The 19,689-nt window shown below is 38.7% G+C and overlaps 1 protein-coding gene across 6 annotated transcripts in view; it reads left to right on the top strand.

Annotated features, from left to right (window-relative positions):
• Window positions 1–9,397: 9,397 nt before the first annotated feature.
• Window positions 9,398–19,689, top strand: part of PATJ (PATJ crumbs cell polarity complex component) — a 331,922-nt gene continuing 321,630 nt past the window's right edge. For all 6 annotated transcript variants that reach the window (XM_036026193.1, XM_036026198.1, XM_036026197.1 and 3 more), the window contains exons 1-2: window positions 9,398–9,531; window positions 19,585–19,640. In XM_036026193.1, coding sequence (XP_035882086.1) covers window positions 19,619–19,640 — 22 coding nt within the window. In that variant the 5' untranslated portion in view covers window positions 9,398–9,531; window positions 19,585–19,618. The remainder of the gene's footprint in view (window positions 9,532–19,584; window positions 19,641–19,689) is intronic.

Genomic DNA, 19,689 nt, shown 5'->3' on the forward strand with positions numbered 1-19,689 from the left:
AAAGACGCCTAATAAGCATGTTGACCTTAGTACTGAGTTGGAATAAAAATGGTGTTTGTCCGATTTCAGAATCTGTGCTGTTAGTGTTGTAATATAATGGTCTCCCTGTTACCCTAGAGAATTTGTGGAAGGCTTCTACGCACCTTACTTAAGGACAAAGATGGGCATTACACCTTTCTGTTTCGCAGTGAAAATTTAGGTAAGGGAAAGGGCCTGTAACAGACCAAAGAGTTTAGGACTACATTAAGTGAAAAGTTGGAGGGGTTTTTTTTTTTGTTTTGGTTTTCATTTTAGGTAGATTTTGACTTAATTCTAAAGGCTGTGTTAAATGACAATATATTTAAAAGCTATTTTGTTTATCATTGCTTTAATTTATGATGTTAACATGTTACTTTCGAACAACTACCCAGCAGTTCCATTGAAATCTCGTTTTCAACAACATGGCTCTGTCCATTTACTCTTAGAGCAGAGTCTTCAGAAGAAAAGTAGAATTATTATGCCTCTAGAGATTCATGAGAGATTAGAACCGGATTACAGTTGTTTTCTTAAATAAATGTGCATAATTGGTAACAGGTATATTTAGGTATCACTGTTTTGTCTAAGTTAATGGTTCCAAAAGCTAAGTGAGCATGTGATTCACCAGGGTGCTGTTAAAAATGTAAATTCTTGGGCTTCATCCCTAGACATTCTGACTTGTAATTCAAGATAGGGGAACCACTTTTCTAATATAATTCCTTTTCTTTCAGATGAGTTATTGGTTATGCAGACATACTCAATGGTTTGAAGATAGGCATCGATCTTTGGCTTTTCACTTGAGCAGGTTGTAATTAGGCAAAGTGAAAGCAGAAAAGTTGGAGATTTTTTCCCCCTCCATCTCTTCTTTCTAAATTTTTATACTAAAAGTTCTGTAGTGAAGATATCTTTTATACTGAACAAGTGTATATGTTTTAAGGGAAAGTTTAATCCTTTTTCCCTGAAGTAAAAGCATTTGAATTTGAATGGAGCCTCTTCATCTGCAGCAGCACCAATTTTGAAGAATTGCATTATGCAGTAATTCTCAAATTTTAGGGAGCATCAGAATCACCTGGAGGATTTTTAAAACACAGAGTTTCTGAATCTGAAGATCTAGGGTGGAGCAAGATAATTTGCACTTCTAATAAAAAATGATGCTGATATTGCTGATTTAGAGGCTGAACTTTGAAAACCCTGGGATCATTTGGAATAGGGGGACATAAAATTATTTCAGTAATATATCAGAATTATATTTAAAATTTTCTTAAACCAATTTTGTAGCATTACTATGCTATTTTTTACAATCTTCCTTGGCCCTACATCCTCCAGGCAAATGCCACCCATAACAACCCTTCTTTTCTCTTTAGCCAGTAGACTATTCATTTTAGTAGGTGGTGTCTACAGGGGTTTGATATAAACCTCCAGGATTGTGATACATTATTTCAAATTTAGTCCTGAAAGCTTTAGTTCAAATATAAGCATGTAAATTGGCTTTCAGTTAATGTATTCATAAAGAGTAAGTGGTCACTTGTGGGCAATCAAGCAGCATAATACCTAGTCCTTCTCAACAACAGTTAAGACAGCACCCACTTACTCTATAAAACGGAGTGCCCAGTGGCTATCTCAGTAATAGCTACTTCTCTGGCACCCACTAAGATCCAGTAAAAAAAAGTATCACCTTTTCCATGACTTGGTAAGAAAAGCTGGTTTTCTCATGGGCTGTGGAATACCACCAGCATCCTCCCTCTTCCTTCCCCACCAAGGTCTGGGAAGGCAGGAGATAGCATTAAATTTTTTGTGCATTTGTATCCCCACCTTGTGAGTCTATGCTCTCTTTAGGAACCCACTGGTTTAGAGGAAAAAGAAGTGACTTCTAGCTCTACTCCTGAACCCAGAAATCAAGTCCTTAAAAAGGTTTTTTTTTTTCACTTAAAACATGCTTAAAGGTTTAAGTGATAGGAAGTTTGGAATTTACTAGTTCAATTTTAAATTTAAAAAATTTTATGTATGGTCCAGCTAAGATTAGAATGGATAACTAAGTCACATCGTTTTTATGTGTGTATTTATGAACTCCCACCAGATATTTTTAAGTCTTTGTCATTTGTAGTCAGTTATTATTTTACTCTGATGCTTTTGCAAAAGAGTTTCTACCAAGATGTTTCATCTTCAGAGAATTCATGGAGAGGACTCGAACACTAACTCTAAAATATAGGGTTCTAATAAACTCTCAGGTGATACCATTAAACTGGGTGAAGATTTGCAGAATTCTAAAAAAAACTGGATTCATAAAACTGCTGACAAAATGATCAAGATGAATAAAAATTAATAATGTGGGACCGAATGAAGTAGTGAGGATAATTATAATTTTATGACATATTTGGTATTATTTTTTATCTTTGTTTTTCAAATATAAGGCTTTTTCCCCATAAACATAGCAATTTGGTAAATTATAGCCTTTTAAGTAGAATTGAAACATTTACTTTTCCTCTGAAATTTAGGAGCTTTTAGTATAATCTACACCTTCATTCTTCCTCTTACTTTTAGTGCCTCCTTATCTCACAATTAATGTGAGAGGCCAAACACTCACTGTAACCGTTATTGTTCTCTTCTTTTCCTTAATTTCTGCCCAGAAAGATAAGTCAACATTGGGTGCCATCTTCAAACCTACTTCACAGGTCAAAATGTGCAACTGGTTGCCCACATAGTCAAGGACGTTCCATGTCTAGCAATGCCAACCCCAGTAAAGTTACCAGATTTGGAAAAATACTTTTTCCTTAAGCAGGTATTGCAATGAATAAATACATGATTAAAAACTTATCAAAAACCTAAGAGAAAATTGCTGGAGCTACCACCAAGGAATAAAAACAGGAAAAATCTTTAAATTCCCTTGTGCGAGTTATATTAGACAATAAGATTGCTCTTGACCACATCCTAGCTAAACAAGGTGAATTTCTCTGTGTTGTTAATACCTCTTGTACTTGGATAAAACTCCTCTGATAAAATAGAGGTGGAACTAGGTAAAATCTGGGCACAAGTCAAATGATTAAATACAGTGCCCACTGACATCTCACAGTTCTCTAATATCTTTGACTGGCTGCCCTCAGGTATTACCTCCTGGTCCAGATCTATTATTGAAATTGGACTTGACATTTGGTTTGTTATTCTAGAAATTTTACTGTTATAAAACTTTATTTTACATAGCTCAGTGTTGTAAAGATACCACTTTGATCATTGTTGCTCAATGTTTTTAGATGATCACCTAAGGCTTATATGACTTCATATGAGAAACCTCAAGAAAATACAAAAAATGTTTGCCCTTCAAGCAGGAGTGTCAAACTTATTTTCACTGGGGCCCACATCAGCCTCGAGGTTGCCTTCAAAGGGCCAAATGTAATTTCAACTCCTTAAGTTAAGAAGTAGTAACATTTATACAGTCCTAAAGTTATTTCAGCCCTTTGAAGGCCACTGCAAGGCTGACGTGGCCCCCAGTGAAAATAAGTTTGACACCCCTGCAAAGGCTTCCTTTGTTCTGGTGCTCATACTGCTCAAATGTGACCTAAGGCCCCTAAAAAACCACTTTTGCTTCTAGGTGGAACAGACATGCCAGAAATGAGCCTTCCAGTCAATGAAGGATTAGCCAATGGCTTGACATACCAAAAATGAGCCTTCCTGACAATGGGGAACTAATGATGCTTTTAATAACTGACGGGTATTACTTTCCAGTGATTGATCACTGACATATTCAAGGAAAGATCTCAATCAAAAGGGGGAAATATAAAACATAATACAAAGGGAGCCACTTTAAAATGGAGTCAGTTACCATCCAGAGGAACAGCATGTCCTACTCCTCCAACCTTTGGAATGTTAAAACTGGGCAAAATAACCTTTGGACTGAGCCTAAAGCAGCATTCTATCCCAAACCACTGTTTATGAAGATAAGAAAGCAGATACTATGGCTACTGGACTGCAATTCAAAACAGTCTTTAGAATAACATCACTTTGTTAGCTTATCTTCACCTGTAAAAATTCTTTCCTTCTATTGACATAATACTTCTTTTTTCTTTTCTCATAAATACTCCTTGCCTTCACCTCCTAATTGGGACACTATTTGGGGCTGTGCCCGAATCAGTGCTTCCAAAATAGTTATTCTTTGAATCTCATATAAGTGCTCTTTGCCTCTCACTTTGACCTTTTTACTTCTAAGCTAATACATTATACATCATTTTGCTCCAATTCCAAGAAACTATATATGTTGTTAAGTGAAGATTTATTGTATTTTTTTGTTCACTGTAGGAATATTGCTAATCTTTGTATTTGTCAGTTTTCATATAGATTTTGAGCAATTAACTATTTAAAAATGCTTATGCTTTGCTGATTAATCTCATTACAAAATCTATTTTTATGGTTCTAATAATGTATAAACTAAAAAGAACAAAAGAGTCTCCCCATAAAAGTAAATACACAATACAAAAATGTTGACTCTTGAACTGATGGCATACTAAAAAAATTAACTTTCTCTTCTTACTGACTCAATCTATTTTCTCATGGCTCAGTGAAATATAGTATTTATTTATAAGCATAGTCTCCGATCACCTGATTACTCCATTGTCCAATTTTAGTAAGAAAGTTCTTAAATCTCAATTCTAGGCATGTTTACAATGCCAAATTTGTCACATAAAAATTCTATGAAGTCCAGTGTAAATTCTATAGAAATCAAAGGATGTGACTAGCACAGCCCAGTATGGAAATTGCTGTGTAGAAACACTAGGAAAGAGGGTTACCAGTGAAGCCTGAAGCAAAGCTTCCTCTGGAATTCAAGGGTCTGTACCGTGGATCTTTCCATTCCTAAGATTCCAGCATATACCTGATGACATTAACAGATAGGCTTTGCTCATAACTTCCTGAGGAAACCAACCTGATTTTTCCATGGTTAGGACAGAAGCATTAAGAGATAAAAGATTGTTACTCTCCTGTTTTTTTTTTTTTTTTAATTTTACTATGATGGGCATTCCTGGCCCCCCACCTCTGGTAATAAACTCATAATATCAGGACTCTCATAGATCTGGGTTATAGTTGTCTGTATATTTTGAACTCTACTTCATTAATGCTGTTGTTTCTCAAGTATTTTTCATTGTCCTCTCTGGTGCACTGACCTAGCTGCCTACTCTCCAATTAAATGCACTCATCACGTAAGAAGTCCTACTCTATGCCAAGTATATTTCATCTTGAATATCAAAATATAGAATCTAAACTGACTTTATCAGAGTCCAGCTTCTTAAAAAGAAAAAAAAACAATAAATTGGCTTTTCTAAGTTTTACCACCACTGTCCCTTTTATCAGGTTAAATATTTAGAATCATCCTTGTACTTCACTTTTCTTCTTGTTCTTTAATCCCTTTATCTAGTCAGTAAGCAACTGATATTTTTCCATATGAGGTTTTTATTTTTATTTTTTAAAATATATTTTACTGACTATGCTATTACAGTTGTCCCATTACCCCCTTCACCCCCCTCCACCCTGCACACCCCCTCCCACACACATTCCCCCCTTTAGTTCATGTCCATATGTCATAAGTTCTTTAGCTTCTACATTTTCCATACCATTCTTGCCCTCCCCCTGTCTATTTTCTCCCTACCATCTATGCTACTTATTGTCTGTACCTTTTCCCCCTCTCTCCTCCTCCCACTCCCCTAGTAACTGATTTTTAAAAAGATTTTTTATTTATTTATAGAGGGGGGGAAGGGAAGGAGAAAGAGAGGGAGAGAAACATCAATGTGTGGTTGCTCCTCATGTGCCCCCAACTGGGGACCTGGTCTGCAACCCAGGAATGTGCCCTGACTGGGAATTGAACCGGCAACCCTTTGGTTTGCAGGCCTGCACTCAATCCACTGAGCTATAATAGCCAGAGCACAACTGATATTTTTAAGTGTTCATTTTTTTACCCTATATTTTCACCTTATTTTAGCTGTAACTTATTTTCTGTGTACCTTGCTACAATTTCTTCTTTCCCCTTTCTGATTCTAGGCTCTTTCCTCAATGTTGTCAATCCATTTTTTCACACTTCTTCCAGATTAATCTTTAATTAAAAAAAAACCCTTTCATATTCAAAATCCCATTAAAGCTCCTTGGTATTTATTCAAAGGAGTTGAAAACTTATGTCTACACAAAAACCTGCACATAGATGTTTATAGCAGCTTTATTCATAGTTGCTTAAGGTTGGAAGCAAATAAGATGTCCTTAGTACCTGAGCAGATACATGGACTATTATTCAGCACTAAAACTCAAGAACTGGCAAGCCATGAGAAAACATGGAGAACCTTAAATGCATATACTAAACAAGCAATCTTAATAGACTATGTACTGTGTGATTCCAAATACGACATTCTAGAAAAGTAAAATGATGAAAACAGTGAAAAGATCAGTGGTTACCAGGAGTTGGGGTAGGAATTATGAATAGACTGAGTAAAAAGGATTTTTAGAGCAGCGAATACATGTCATTATGCATCTGTCCAAACCCATACAATATACACCACCAAGCATGGACCATAAAGTAAACTATGGCTTTGAGTGATTATGATGTGTCAATGTAGCTTCCATTTTAACAGATGTACCATCTGGTGGCAGATGTTGATAAAGGGGTAGACTGTGAATGTGTGGGGACAGAGGATATATGGAAAATCTCCATACCTTCCTCTCAATTTTGCTGTGCCCCTAAAACTGCTCTAAAATCTTTTAAAATAACAAATAATCATTAAACATTAAAAAAATCCTATTCAAAAAATGTTTAGTGGTTCTTTAACATCTTAAGAGATGAAGGATAAAGTCTTACAACATGAAGTTCTCTGTGGTACTTTCTGGTCCTCCACCATGGACCTCCCTTCATTCCTACTCTTGGCTGCCTCCTTACTGTCACCCGTGTCTGCCATGCTCACTCCCAGCTATCTTTGGCCTCATTTATTGAGTACTTTCTATGTGCAAGGTATATGCAATACATGTATTCCTTAATTTAGCCTTCAAAACTACCATATAAAGTAAACGTTTTCATAATTTCACTGATGGGAATTAGAAAGGTGAAGTAACTTGCCCAAGTCACATGTTTTAGAAAATGGTGTAACCTGGCTGGTGTGGCTCAGTGGATTGAGCATGGAACCAAAGCATTGCTGGTTCAATTCTCAGGGCACATGCCTGGGTTGAAGGCCAGGTCCCTGGTGAGGGACCCCCTAAGAGGCAACCACACATTGATGTTTCCCTCTTTTTCTTCCTCCCTTCAGTGCTCTCTAAAAATAAATAAAATCTTTTTTTAAAAAGGGAAAAAATGGTGGAGATAGGATTGAAGCTCAGATCTTTTGACTTCAGAGGTGTGTTCTTAAATATTTTGTGTATCTTCCTCATTTTATGAATAAGATCATCCCCTTGAGGGTTCTGAGAGGTAAAAAAACAAAAACACTCCTATGCCAGAAAATGTTTACCACAGAATGATCACCTTAAAAATATACACTGAGTAAATTTAAAACTTTTTCATTTTCAGGGAAGAGCCAAAGGAAAGCTCATGTCACAAAAATGTGGAAAAATTAGATGAAATGTAGTGGAAATGTATGTCTTCTGGGGTGGTTGTGGAGGCAGCTTCTCATAAAAGGTGAGACTTGAGTTTAGCCCTAAGGAAGGGCAGGGCTTCCAGGACATTGCAGGAATGGGAAAGGGGATAAGAAAGAACAGAAAAGATGTGGAGCAGATCTGTTTGGCCAGCATAAGACCTTGGAGAGGTGAAGTGGGAGATTAGGTAGAAAAATCAGCAAGAAGGGGAAAGCTTAAGATAGACTTGGAAGCCCTGGCTGGGTAGCCCAGTTGGTTCGAGTGTTGTCCAGGTACGTCACTGTTGTGGGTTGATCTCTGTTCAGTGCACACACAAGCAGCAGCCAATGAATGCATCAATGGGTGGAACAACACATTGATTCCCCACCCCCAGAACAATAAATTTTTAAAACCTTTAAAAAGTCTTGGGTAGTCAGAAAGGGAGTTTGAGCTTTGTTTCACAGTCAATCCAAAGTCACATTATTTTTTTGGAAAGGGAGTGTTTATAACCACCACCAAATGTTAGAGTGAGATGAGACCCACATGTTTGCAAGCGATCTTTTGAGATAATTGGTCTCCACCTGTATCCTGCCCCTCCACCCCCACCTACTTGAGAAGAATTTCCTTTTCTATTTTACCTTAAGCAAATCCCAAACACCTGTTAGGCCTGTTTAAGTCCTAACAGATGCTTTCAACAAAGCATAATTGATCTCTTTATTCTCTGAAAGTTCTACCTTCATCCTATTTGGTAATTTAAGTTATTGTATACATTTATTTCCCTCAGTAGTTTGTTAGTTCCTAAGAAGTAGGGGTCATGCTTAAACTGTGTGTATTTTTACAGGGTCTAACAAGTGATATTTCCCTTAAAACCAGCAAACTAGCAATCACACTATAAAGTGCCAAATGCATGATCCTACAACAGATGACCCTCTGTTGCAATTGTTTTTCTGTATGCTTGTGCCCCTTGAGGACAGGTATCCAAGTTTTAACATTTTACAGAATCAAACACAGGGCTTAACAAATACAGCATTTATTCAATGAATACATAGCTTAAGATCAATTCTTGTCATTTAACAAGGCCTAGCATCAAAATTCTCAACTTAGTTACATTAAAGAGAGTGGAATAATGCCATTGTAAGTTTTACCCAAATCTTCCTCAAAGTCGAGGTGAGATACCAAGAATAAAAATATTACAATAAATAATTAAGGCAACACAGGACTTGGAGTCAGAAGATCCCTTCTGGGTGTCAGACTTGGGGCAAATCACTTTACCTGTCAGGTGCACAGTTTCTTCATAGAGTAAGTGAGGTAACGTGGAACTACCACCATGAATATTGCCAGATTCATTTCTTTCCTTTTCTCAAATAAATAAGGAGAAGAAAATAACCGTCAGGTTTACTTCTTAGAATTTTATACTAGGTCAATGGATACGGAAAACACAAGGGAGGGATGATAGCACGCAGAAGGAAAAGGACGAGAGGCTAAGCACACTTGACCAAATCCTTTCCTTGATGTCCTCCTTCAATTTCCTTGATCCTGGGTTTGCCTCTCCACTCACCCGTCCTACGACACCGGTCCAGCGACCTCCCCACCCTATTAGCGCCTGCTGCCCCCAGCATGAGGCGTTTCATCTGCCTACTCGGCCCCCAGACCCCACATTTCCCAGGCTCTTTAACTCTCCCTCGCCCAGCTGAGCTTCACTTGCAGAAAGTAGAGAAGCCCAGAGACCCAGCACTCCCCCGCACCCCGCTCCGGTCGATCTCCTGCTACCCTGCGGGCGCGACTGGGCGCCCCGCCCCGGGCGGGGAGGCCGGGCCAGGGGAGGGCCTGCCAGGTGAGGCGCGGTCAGCCCAGCCTCTCACTTCCGCCCAGGTGAGGGAGGGCCGACGCCGCGCCCTCACGCCGGCCCGCCTGCTCTGGATCCCACCCTTGTCTCTGCTAGACCAGGTAAAGCGGGGGTCCCGGCTGTGTGGGTGCGCGCTGCAAGTGGGGCTCCTGCGCCTCGAGGCCGGCCGGGAACAGCTCCCCCTAGCCGGCTCCCGGCGCGATCTCCGCCCGTCCTCCGGGAGACCGTGGCGGTGGAGACTAGGGCGCCGCTGGGAACTCGGCTCGGCCTGCGGAGGGTGCGGGGCGTTCCTCCCGAGTCGACCCGGGTGACCCCATCGGGGCCCCCGCCCCTCAGGGTAGGGCTTGCGGCAGGCTGCCCACCGCACACCCGCCCCGCGCGGGCTGGCCCCGGCGGCCCGCAAATCTCGGCCCACTTCTGTTGTAGGAGTGGCAGGGATCAAATTTTGCTCCCAGGTCGGTGCCTGCGCTTCGCCCCCAGAGCTGGGCGGAGCGTTTCCTCCACGGGTGACGGTGAAAGTGAACAGGTGGTGGCCTGCCTCCGGGCTGGGAGAAGGAGGGTGGGTTCACACCCCAGCGAGGGGGCGACTTGGCCCCGGCCCCATCTGGACGCTTACTCGTTTTATAGCCGAGTTCCCAGGCCGGCAGGCAGGCCTGGGCTCTGCTAGCCTCACTTTATAGGTGGTGAGGAGCCGGCGGAAAGTGCTTCGGCGTCCAGTCTTTGGGAAGATTGCTGGATTCCTCCTTGAAGTCAGGCGAAGGAGAGCATTTTCAGAGCCTTCCCTGTCCACTCCAAAGCTCCCTAGCTGTCTTGGCACACCTACCAGGTCGATTAATCTCCCTCTGGAGTGTTCACTCGGCACTTTGGATTGGAATTAGTTGTTTACTCATTTGTCTCCCCGATTGAAAGGGTGCGCCTTTGAGGACCTTATTTCACTAGGGTGCTTCTCAGCTGCATTCGGAGTCTGACCATTAATAGGTGTGCAGCCAACAAGTGTTTCTTGAATGAAGAAGGCTTCTGGAGAGCTAGAAGAAAAAAAAAATCAGTTAATCGCGAGGATGGTAATAGCACATTATAGGCTGAGCTATTGGCTGCCAATTCATTTGCACATTTTTTTTAAAGGAAGTTAAGGGGGGAGTTGACTAAAAACTCAAATGGATTCACTTTGCAGCATCAGAAAAAGGCGAGATCGTGACTTTTAGCTAAAATGAGCCTCCTGTTTCTAGGCCCTAATGGCCTTTGTAAAGATTATCAAAAAGTTAAAATAATTAGAAAGTTAATATCAGAGCTGGAACGCACTTTATGGGTAGAATTTGTAAACTGAGTTCTGAAGGAATTTGCCCTTGTAAACTGAGATCCTATAAAGGTCATGTAAGATAAGCTTGACAACAGAATAACAGCATTGTTCAAAGTTGAAAAGAGATTGCTTTAAGCCCTCGTGTTTAAAGATATGCCTTAATCAATTCAAGTCATATATATAGGTTCTTTGTAGAAATATTGGAGAGAATTTTCAGAAAAGGAACTGAAATCACACACAAACCCCACGTACCATTGAAAATAACCACTAATAAAATTATGGTACACTGTCTTTCAGTTAGTATTCTTAAAAAACAATCTGGAATTTTCCCATAGTGAGTTCACTTTTAGAACACTGTGATGCTGAGACAGGGGTTCAGCATTCAATAATCCTTGTACTTGTATTTTTTACTTAAAAGCATTTAATAACTATCCTTAAGCTAAGCAACCAAGCAGTCTGAATTCACTTGGCTTTGTTAAAGTTTACCAAAAACACAGTAGGTTGGGGAATCCAAAATGGTATTTGTTTACATAGGACTTTGCCCACCTTGTACTAGAGTAATAAGTTTTTTTGAGAAACAGGAATATTCCACCTTAACATTTCAGATTGCTTGATATTTCTGCTTTTTTTTCATACTCACATGTTTTTTGTTTAGATTTGAATGCCTTTTTTAAAGCTCTGATTTTATCTAGAGCTAATGGAGAGAAATTTAGAGCCTGTCCTTACCCTCTCTTTAGTGATGGGGTAGATCTGTGCTGAAGATTAAAGCCAGCTTATTTTCTGTTTGTACAGCTGTGCAGCCTGTAGAGTTTAGTAACATAAAAGTAGGTCCACTTACCCACTTTTTAAAAATTTATTGATTAGAGAGAGAGAGAAAGAGAGAGAAACATCCATCTGTTGCTCTGCCCATCCATGCATTTATTGGTTGGTTCTTATATGTGCCCTGACCAGATGGAACCTGCAGCCTTGGTGTACTGGGACCAGGCTCTAACCAACTGAATGACCCGACCAAGGCTTGTTGGTCTTTTCAGTGAGGGACTGGCTACATGATCAAAGATCCATGTATGTGAAAAGTGCCAGAACTTTGTTGTGGTTGTTGTCGTCAGTCATTGGAGAAAACTGCCACCCATAGGACCAGGAAACGGTACCATAAAACAGTTTAACTTTGTTCATACAAAGTAGACATGTTCCAGGCAGATCATTGATATGCACTGATTAACTTTGAATAGTTCAATGAGAAAACTAGCATTTAGCCAACAGAACTCTTCTGAAGAACTGACTCAATTTTCAGTTCTGATTCTGAGTTTAACATGGTATCTTTCTGAGTCAATTTCAAGTTGTGCTGAATGTCCATCATTAAGTGGACTTAAATATTGCCTATGGCTTAAGCAGTTCCAAATAGGCAATTCCAAAATATCAGAATCATTCTGGAATTTATATATGTTTCTGAAAGTCCAGGAATACAGTATAGCATTTTGGCAGCAGCAGCCAAATAGATACTTTTTTTTTTTTTAAACCAAGTGGTTTAGAAAAGTTCTTATCTTTTGGAAGGGACACAGGTCTAGGGCATCTGTCTTCAATCTGCACTAGCTTAGCAGCATTTGTGTGTATCATAGTTAAAGTGAAGCATCACCATTGTTCTTTGGCTAGGAGAGTTTGTTTTCCATTTAACGTTAGGCTTTGAGGACAGTGGCATGATGATTGGACATGACTGAATTTTGCACTTCAAAGGAAGAATGGAAACTAAAAGTTGTTCATGAACTTCAGTTTCTGAATAACTTCTGAAATAGTGACTTCGTTTACATTTAATAGCGTTTATTTCGTTCAAAGTCCCTGACTCCCTTGAGCTCTGGGAAATTCCTGTTGCAGAGTTATGTGCAATCCAATTGGATTGGCCCAATTCATACCTGCAGTCAGAGGCCGAATACTTGTACTTTCTCAAACAGATAGCCAGCTATCTTTTTCTCTCAAATTTTCAAGATAAAAGCATAAGATATTTTGTTAAGTTTGAGAGAGAAGTATAAAAAATCTTGAGGCATTACATTCTTGTCTGCTCTTGGGAGTCTGAACAGTGTTTGTAGGGTTCTTAACTTGCTTAAATTCTTGAACCAAGGAAGTTAATAAATCTTTTCAATAGTTTCCTCCACTTAGAAATTTAAATCAAATTAAATTGTATCTAGGTATCAGCTTTTTCCCTCCAATATTCCATTAATTGGTGATGGCTAAGGGTCTGGATATTTTTTTTAAAGCCACAATATTATAATAATTTCCTTCGATCAAAGCCTGCAGTGAACCAGACATGAAAAATTCATGGTGCAAACTCTGTTGATCAATGATGGAGTAGAAGCTGCTGAGCATAATAAACTACTTGCTCTCCAGAGGCTGTCCAACTATGAGGACAGCGGCACACTGTGGCATTTTAATGTTTAGATTATGACCTGTTGTAGGTAGCCTGTCTATGACAAGTTAGACTCAGCTTTGCCATGTTTAAACAAACTTTAAATTCCTTGCTGTAAGCACTGTTGGTCTAACTTAGCCCAGCCAAATAGGTCAAAGTTGATTGGCTGAAGATTTCCTATGACCATAACAGAGTGAGACAGAGGTTCCATTCAGCTTGCATGCTGCTTGCTGGATGTTCAGCTGTAGAATTAATATTTCTTCCTTCTGTCCTTACTCTTAAGGTTTTAGCCCCCTTCCTTAGATTTAACACCACAGAGTTGTAGTAATTTTCCAGGCCTGCTTTGTGGACATAGTTTAGCCCTTATTAACTGTGAGTCAGGGGATTTGGAAGGCCAAACAGTTTTACTCTCTACCTTTAGTGAGGAATACTCTACCATTATGGTTTCTAAACTTTGCAGGATGATTCATGGGGAGGGTAGGAAGGTGACAATAAAATCTTTCTTTTTAGTTTTTACCTCACTCTTAGGATGTTTCTATTTTATATGTTTAAAACACATGACATGTAAATGTAGTATATGTTTATAATTATAAAAAATAAATTAAGGCGAGTGGTCAACGTATTTTTACTGATGGGAATATGTGTTTGAAATGTGTGTAAAAAAGTTTGAATGTCTGTGCTTGGCTCCTGCACCAGCCTCCCATCTATACCTTCTGAGTCATTTGGTGCCCTGCACCAAATGACTGCCAACCAGAGGGTAGCAGGTTTGATTCCCAGTCAGGGCAGGTACCTGGATTGCAGGCCACGTCCTTGATAGGGGATGCTTGAGAGGCAACCACACATTGATGCTTCTCTTTCTCTTTTTCTCCTTCCCTTCCCTTCTATCTAAAAATAAATAAATAAAATCTTTTTTAAAAAGTTTGAAGACCACTAATCTATCCGTTACCATAATTACCTTTTTAAATAGAAATCTGGACTCAATACTTCCCTACTTAAAAGCCTTTAATTACTTCCTGTTGCTTACAGGATAAAGACCAGTCTACTTAGCATTATTTACATGGCCCCTCTCAAAGTAGTCTTATTTAAACCAGTGCTTCTCAAACTGTCAGCAGTGAAAGATCAGGGTTTTCCCACCCAGCCTTTCAAGGACTGATATTTTTATAAAGTAAATTATTAGAAAAATGAACTGTTAGAAAAATAAAGTGAGATAAAAGAAATACAAAGTAAGTTAAGGTTTTTTTATTACTAAATTTAATAGGTATAAATTAGTCTGCAACATTACATGGGTTCTAAATGCTTTTTCCCAGTTTTGGTACTTACCTGTTTGTGGCCAGGCATTAATTTGCAGTCCATATTTGCAGTATCACTGGTATAAACTATTTTTTTGCCCTCTCTGCTGCTTTTAGAGACCACATACCAGGTCACTTAGAGCTAGTTACCATTCTCAGGGAAAGTCATGCGCTTTTACACCTGTATATAGTAGTTTTCACATTGTAGTCTCTAGGCTGGCAGCATGAGGATCACATGGAAACTCGGTTAGAAATGCAAATTCTCCAGCCTCACCTCAGTCCCACAGAGTTGGAAACGCTTACTAGGGATGAGCCCCAGCAGTGTGTGCTTTAACAAGCCCTCCAGGTGAGTCTGATGTGTACTAAAATTTGAGAACCACTGACTTGGAGAAGTCCTGTATAGCATTCAAACTGGGACACTTTGAGAGTGAAATGGGGCACTGTTAATAATGATGCTGGGTAATCTGAGACGATTTTAGGCAAAAGAGGACAAATGATCTCTACTTTTATACCCCACTCTTTTTCTTTTAAGAGAGGTTTCTAATGTATTCTCATTTCAGCATTCCCAAACTTCCTGAGGCAGGGTTAGTCACTCTCCTTTAATGATTTCTCTTAGAACATGGTACATATTGAAGTCTGTCCAGAAGGTATCCAGCCATGCAATATGAAAAATAGAGACTTTTATTGAAGAAGATCCAAGATACAAGACTATTGTACAGAGGACAATGATGCCTCTGTCCCCTTAAAGTAGGCACCTTGGGACCTCACACAGTTCTCCTAATTACCATCATCTCCCTCATCATATTTTTCTGAATCTCATCAATGGTATGAAATCTCTCCCCTTTCAAAGGAGATTTTTAGTTTTGGGAAAAGCCAGAAGTTGCAGAGCACCAAATCTGGGCTATAGGGGGGCTGAATCACCTTGGTGATTTGATGTTTCACCAAAAATCTCTGCACTAGACATGATGCACGAATAGGTGCATTGTCATGATGAAGCTGCCAATCACCAGTTGCCCATAGCTGTGGCCTTCTGAATCATCCAAATAGTTTCTGTGGAGGAATGTTCAAGCTTAACACAAAATTTGATGCAGATTTGTTGCTCTACTCAGTCATTTTGAATGCAACAGCCACACAGTACACATGCTCATTCAGTGGCATCTACCACCCCCACTGGCTAGTACAGTGAAATCATCATTGTTCACACACTCACATTCCAGTCCATGGTCCTTGTCTGCCAGTTTACATCGATGTAACACAAGCTGTTCTTGCTATATTAACAATGGCTGGCGTTTTTCTGAACAGACCTCGTACATACCTCTGCTATTGTAGGTATATGCCTTATAATATAATTATCCTATTGTGTTGTTATTATCTTGCTATGATCTGTCTTACTCTCTCATTAGGCCATCTTAGACATTATGTTTTTGTCCCTTTTATTTTTTAAACTATAAAATTAATATATGCTTTTAAAATGAAGTTCAAACAGCACTAAAGTATGTAAAGTAAAAGTGTAATTTTAATTTCCTCATCCCCACTTCAACTTTCTAGAAGTAATCAATCTATTATTAAATTGACTACATTTGTAAGTCTAAAAACCTACACACACAAATATGTATTTTTTATGAAAAGGAGAAAAGAATGCATATATCTTAAAGCTTGCTGTTTTCCCTATTCAGTCGTGTGTATTAAATAATGTCATTTGCTAATACAAAGGGTTAATTGTCAAAACATACTCATGTGAATGAGAGACCTTAATGGGCACCAAACCTTACTCATGATTCAGAGATTATAGATGGGAGGCTGGCACGGGAACCAGGCACAGACATTCCTTCTAGAAAAGTCCCCAGCTAGTAGGTACAGTGTCCAAAGAATGTCACTTTCTTCCACATTAGGCCATATCATCAACATAAAACTGTCAAACCTAAGAAAGTAAGAAATGTTTAAACTTGTAGAGAATTTTTATAAGTTTATCTGAGCCAAACTGACAACAATTGCTAGGAAACAAAAATCTCAGGGAAGCAAGAGCTCAATGGAGAAAATGCTCCAGATAATGATAGTTTTGCACCTTATTGTATACATTAGGATCAAAGGAGGAGGTGTGAGGGGTTACACGAAATCTATTCATGGTAGTTTGGGGAGGTGGGAGAAAGCAAAGTGGGGAAATCTCTGGGATAGGATAAAAAGTAAAGTTAATAGACACATACTTCTTTTATGTTTGTGGGTGTAGGATAGTTAGCAGTTAACAATTAACATGATAACCATAACAGTGAGAGTTTTTGTGGTCTCTGCTGTGGTGCAGTTAAGGGTCCAGATAAAAGGAAATCACCCTGGCATTCCAAAGGTATGCTATCACAGATGCAAAAGGAAAATAGCCTCAGTTAAGGTAAAGACTGACCTTTGTCAGGGAAGACAGCCAACCTAGAACATGACTTGACTACCTGCCATGACTCAGCGTTTTCACTACAGACCATCCTAGGTGGTTACTTTTAGTCTCTGAATTTCTAAGGCCCACGGTGCAGGCCTCCTCTGAGCTTGTCAGACTCAGTATGTGCCCCCGTTTCATTCACAATACCTAGTTACATACAGATTAATGTGAAGTCATTTATAAATGTATTTCTGACAAACTTTTACTGTAATTTTTAATTTGTTCACAAGAGTAAAATTCAACCTTAGGACACTTTTTTTTGGGGGGGGGGGGGGGAAGGGAGGGTGGGGAAGGGCTTCTTACCAGACAAGTTATGATCAATAACGAAACACTTTCTGTTTGGGGAATCCCAAGTTTTATACTCCATTAGTTATACAAACAGAAAATGTCAGTGTGATTATCTCTTGTTTTACAGCCAGGCGTGCCTTAAAAGTCCGTACATTCTCAAAGTGTTTACAAAAAGCAATTAAAACACACCAGGTATTTCCTGATATTTTTAAAACGAGGGAACCTTTTATTTATTAAAAACCTTTAGCATGTTTGCTTGGAGGTCTGGTGTCTAGCTGGGAATCCTTAGCTGAAGCAGCGAGCCACAGGCTTTCTGTTAACTGCTTCAGTCCTGTTCCCGTCTCAGTACATTCAGACCTACGTTATTTGAATGACTGATTGCCGTTGATATTTCCATTTTTCTAGTTTTGTTTTTAAAAACAATGCAGTAAATATGCTCATACAATCTGCATGCCCTTTTGCAAGTATTTCTATAGGAGAGACATTCAGAAGAAGAGGATATTCTGGGTAAAAAAATAGAAATTTAATATATTGGTAGGTATTGTGTCATAGTTCTAAAGAGTTGTATAAATTTCTATTCCCACCTGTTTTTCCATGACATCTAGAGTACAGGCTATTATTAGTTTTTAAAAAGTGCCAATCTTGACAGTGAAAAATAGCATCTCATAGGTTTGGCTCTAATTCTTTGACTTAGAGAGGTTGATATACTAATGACCACAAAACTGCTCATGTCAATCCTTTTGGGTTGTATGCTGCTATAGAAAAGTCCAGTGCCTGTGACTGGCCTTCTCTTATGCAGTTACCTGTCAATGGGCTGTTTTAAGGGTTGCACAACTGAGATGCCGAGCACATTAGGAGTGTTTCTGTGATGCTCTATTCAGCAGTTCTTTTGGTAGTTACCGAATCCAGTGAACATTTGGATGGAATACATAGGCCTTTTATCAATGCCACTGGTGTCCTTTACTGGTTTTTAATATGCTTTCTTTCTTAATGACCTTGAATTAGAAGGTAAAGATCTCATTCAGCAAAGGGTATTGATGTAAGAAAATTTTGACTGTATCATACTAATTTTTTTTGATGGCTCATTACAATAGTGTACAACTAGTAGAAATGACCACTTTCAAAGTGCCATTTTGGTCATAGCAAAGGGTTTGCTAGCTTTTTGAGTTTCAATTATATTATATTTTAGGCTAGCTTGCACTAATCACTGGATTTAAAAAGCCTTGTTCATAGAAAATGCCTTACTGAGTGGTTACCTTTTGGAGACTCTCTCAGATGCTAATAAGAGTCTGGGATCATTTGTGCATCTTGAAAAAAAATTGTTTTTTTCAAATCTCTAAAATCTCTTTTTAAAAATAATAACACGTGTCCTTTTTTTAAAGATTTTATTTATTTTTAGAGAGGGGAAGGGAGGGAGGAAGAGAGAGAGAGAAATATCAATATGTGGTTGCCTCTCATGTGACCCCCACTGGGGACCTGGCCTGCAACCCAGGCATGTGACCTGACTGGGAATCGAACTGGCAACCCTTTGGTTTGCAGCCCATGCTCAGTCCACTGAGCTATGCCAGCCAGGGCCCTAAAATCTTCTTGATGCCTTAATTTGGGTGTCCTTTTCCAACCCTGAATCCTTTAAAAAAATACTTTCTTAAAGTATTATTTACATAAAATAAAATGTATCAATTTACAATATGTAGTTCAATAATTTTTGAAAAACATATACATCTGTGTAACCAGTACCCCATTCAAAACATAGAACATTTCCATCACCCAAAAAAACTTTCCTCAAATTCCTTCCCAGTCAACTCCTTTCCATCTGCCCTGGCAAATTAATCTATAATTATAGGTTGAACTTCATATGAATGATATTATACCATTTATATTCTTTTTATCTGGTTTCTGTCCCTCAATATACTATTTTTGAGATACACCCATGTTATATGTATCAATTTTTTTCCTTTTTCCTTTTGAGTATTCTATTATGTTTTCATACCATAATTTGTTTATCCATTCATCTGTTATTAGACATTTGGGGTTTTCTAGTTTGGGGCTTTTATAAATAAAAATGCTAAGAACATTCATATACAGATCTTTTGTAGGCATATATTTTTATTTCTATCGAGTAGCTATTTAGGAGTATAAGTGCTGGGTCTTATGTTAAGTGTATATTACCTTCATAAGAAACTGCCGAACAAAAGTGTGCCATTTTACGTTCCTACTAACAACATCTGAGAGTTCCAGCTGCTTCAACTTTGTCAACACTTAGTATTGTCTCTTGTTTTGCTTTCTACTTAGTCATCATAATAACGTATAGCGGCACCTCATTGTGGTTTTAATTTGAATTTCCTGAGTGAAATCTTTTGATCAAGAATGTTCTTGAGGTTTTAACTTTTACAGAGGACTATAGACATGTATACACTAATGGAAAATCATCTCTTGTATTTAAAATATTTTCCTTAGGTTTCTTTAAAGTTATTGAAGACAATAATTCAAAATGCCTGAAAATCCTGCTACAGGTATACTATATATATATTTTTATCACTAAATTAATGATTCAAAATCAGA

Source organism: Phyllostomus discolor, chromosome 5, assembly GCF_004126475.2.
Source record: "Phyllostomus discolor isolate MPI-MPIP mPhyDis1 chromosome 5, mPhyDis1.pri.v3, whole genome shotgun sequence".
In the NCBI taxonomy this organism is placed as follows: Eukaryota; Metazoa; Chordata; class Mammalia; order Chiroptera; family Phyllostomidae; genus Phyllostomus; species Phyllostomus discolor.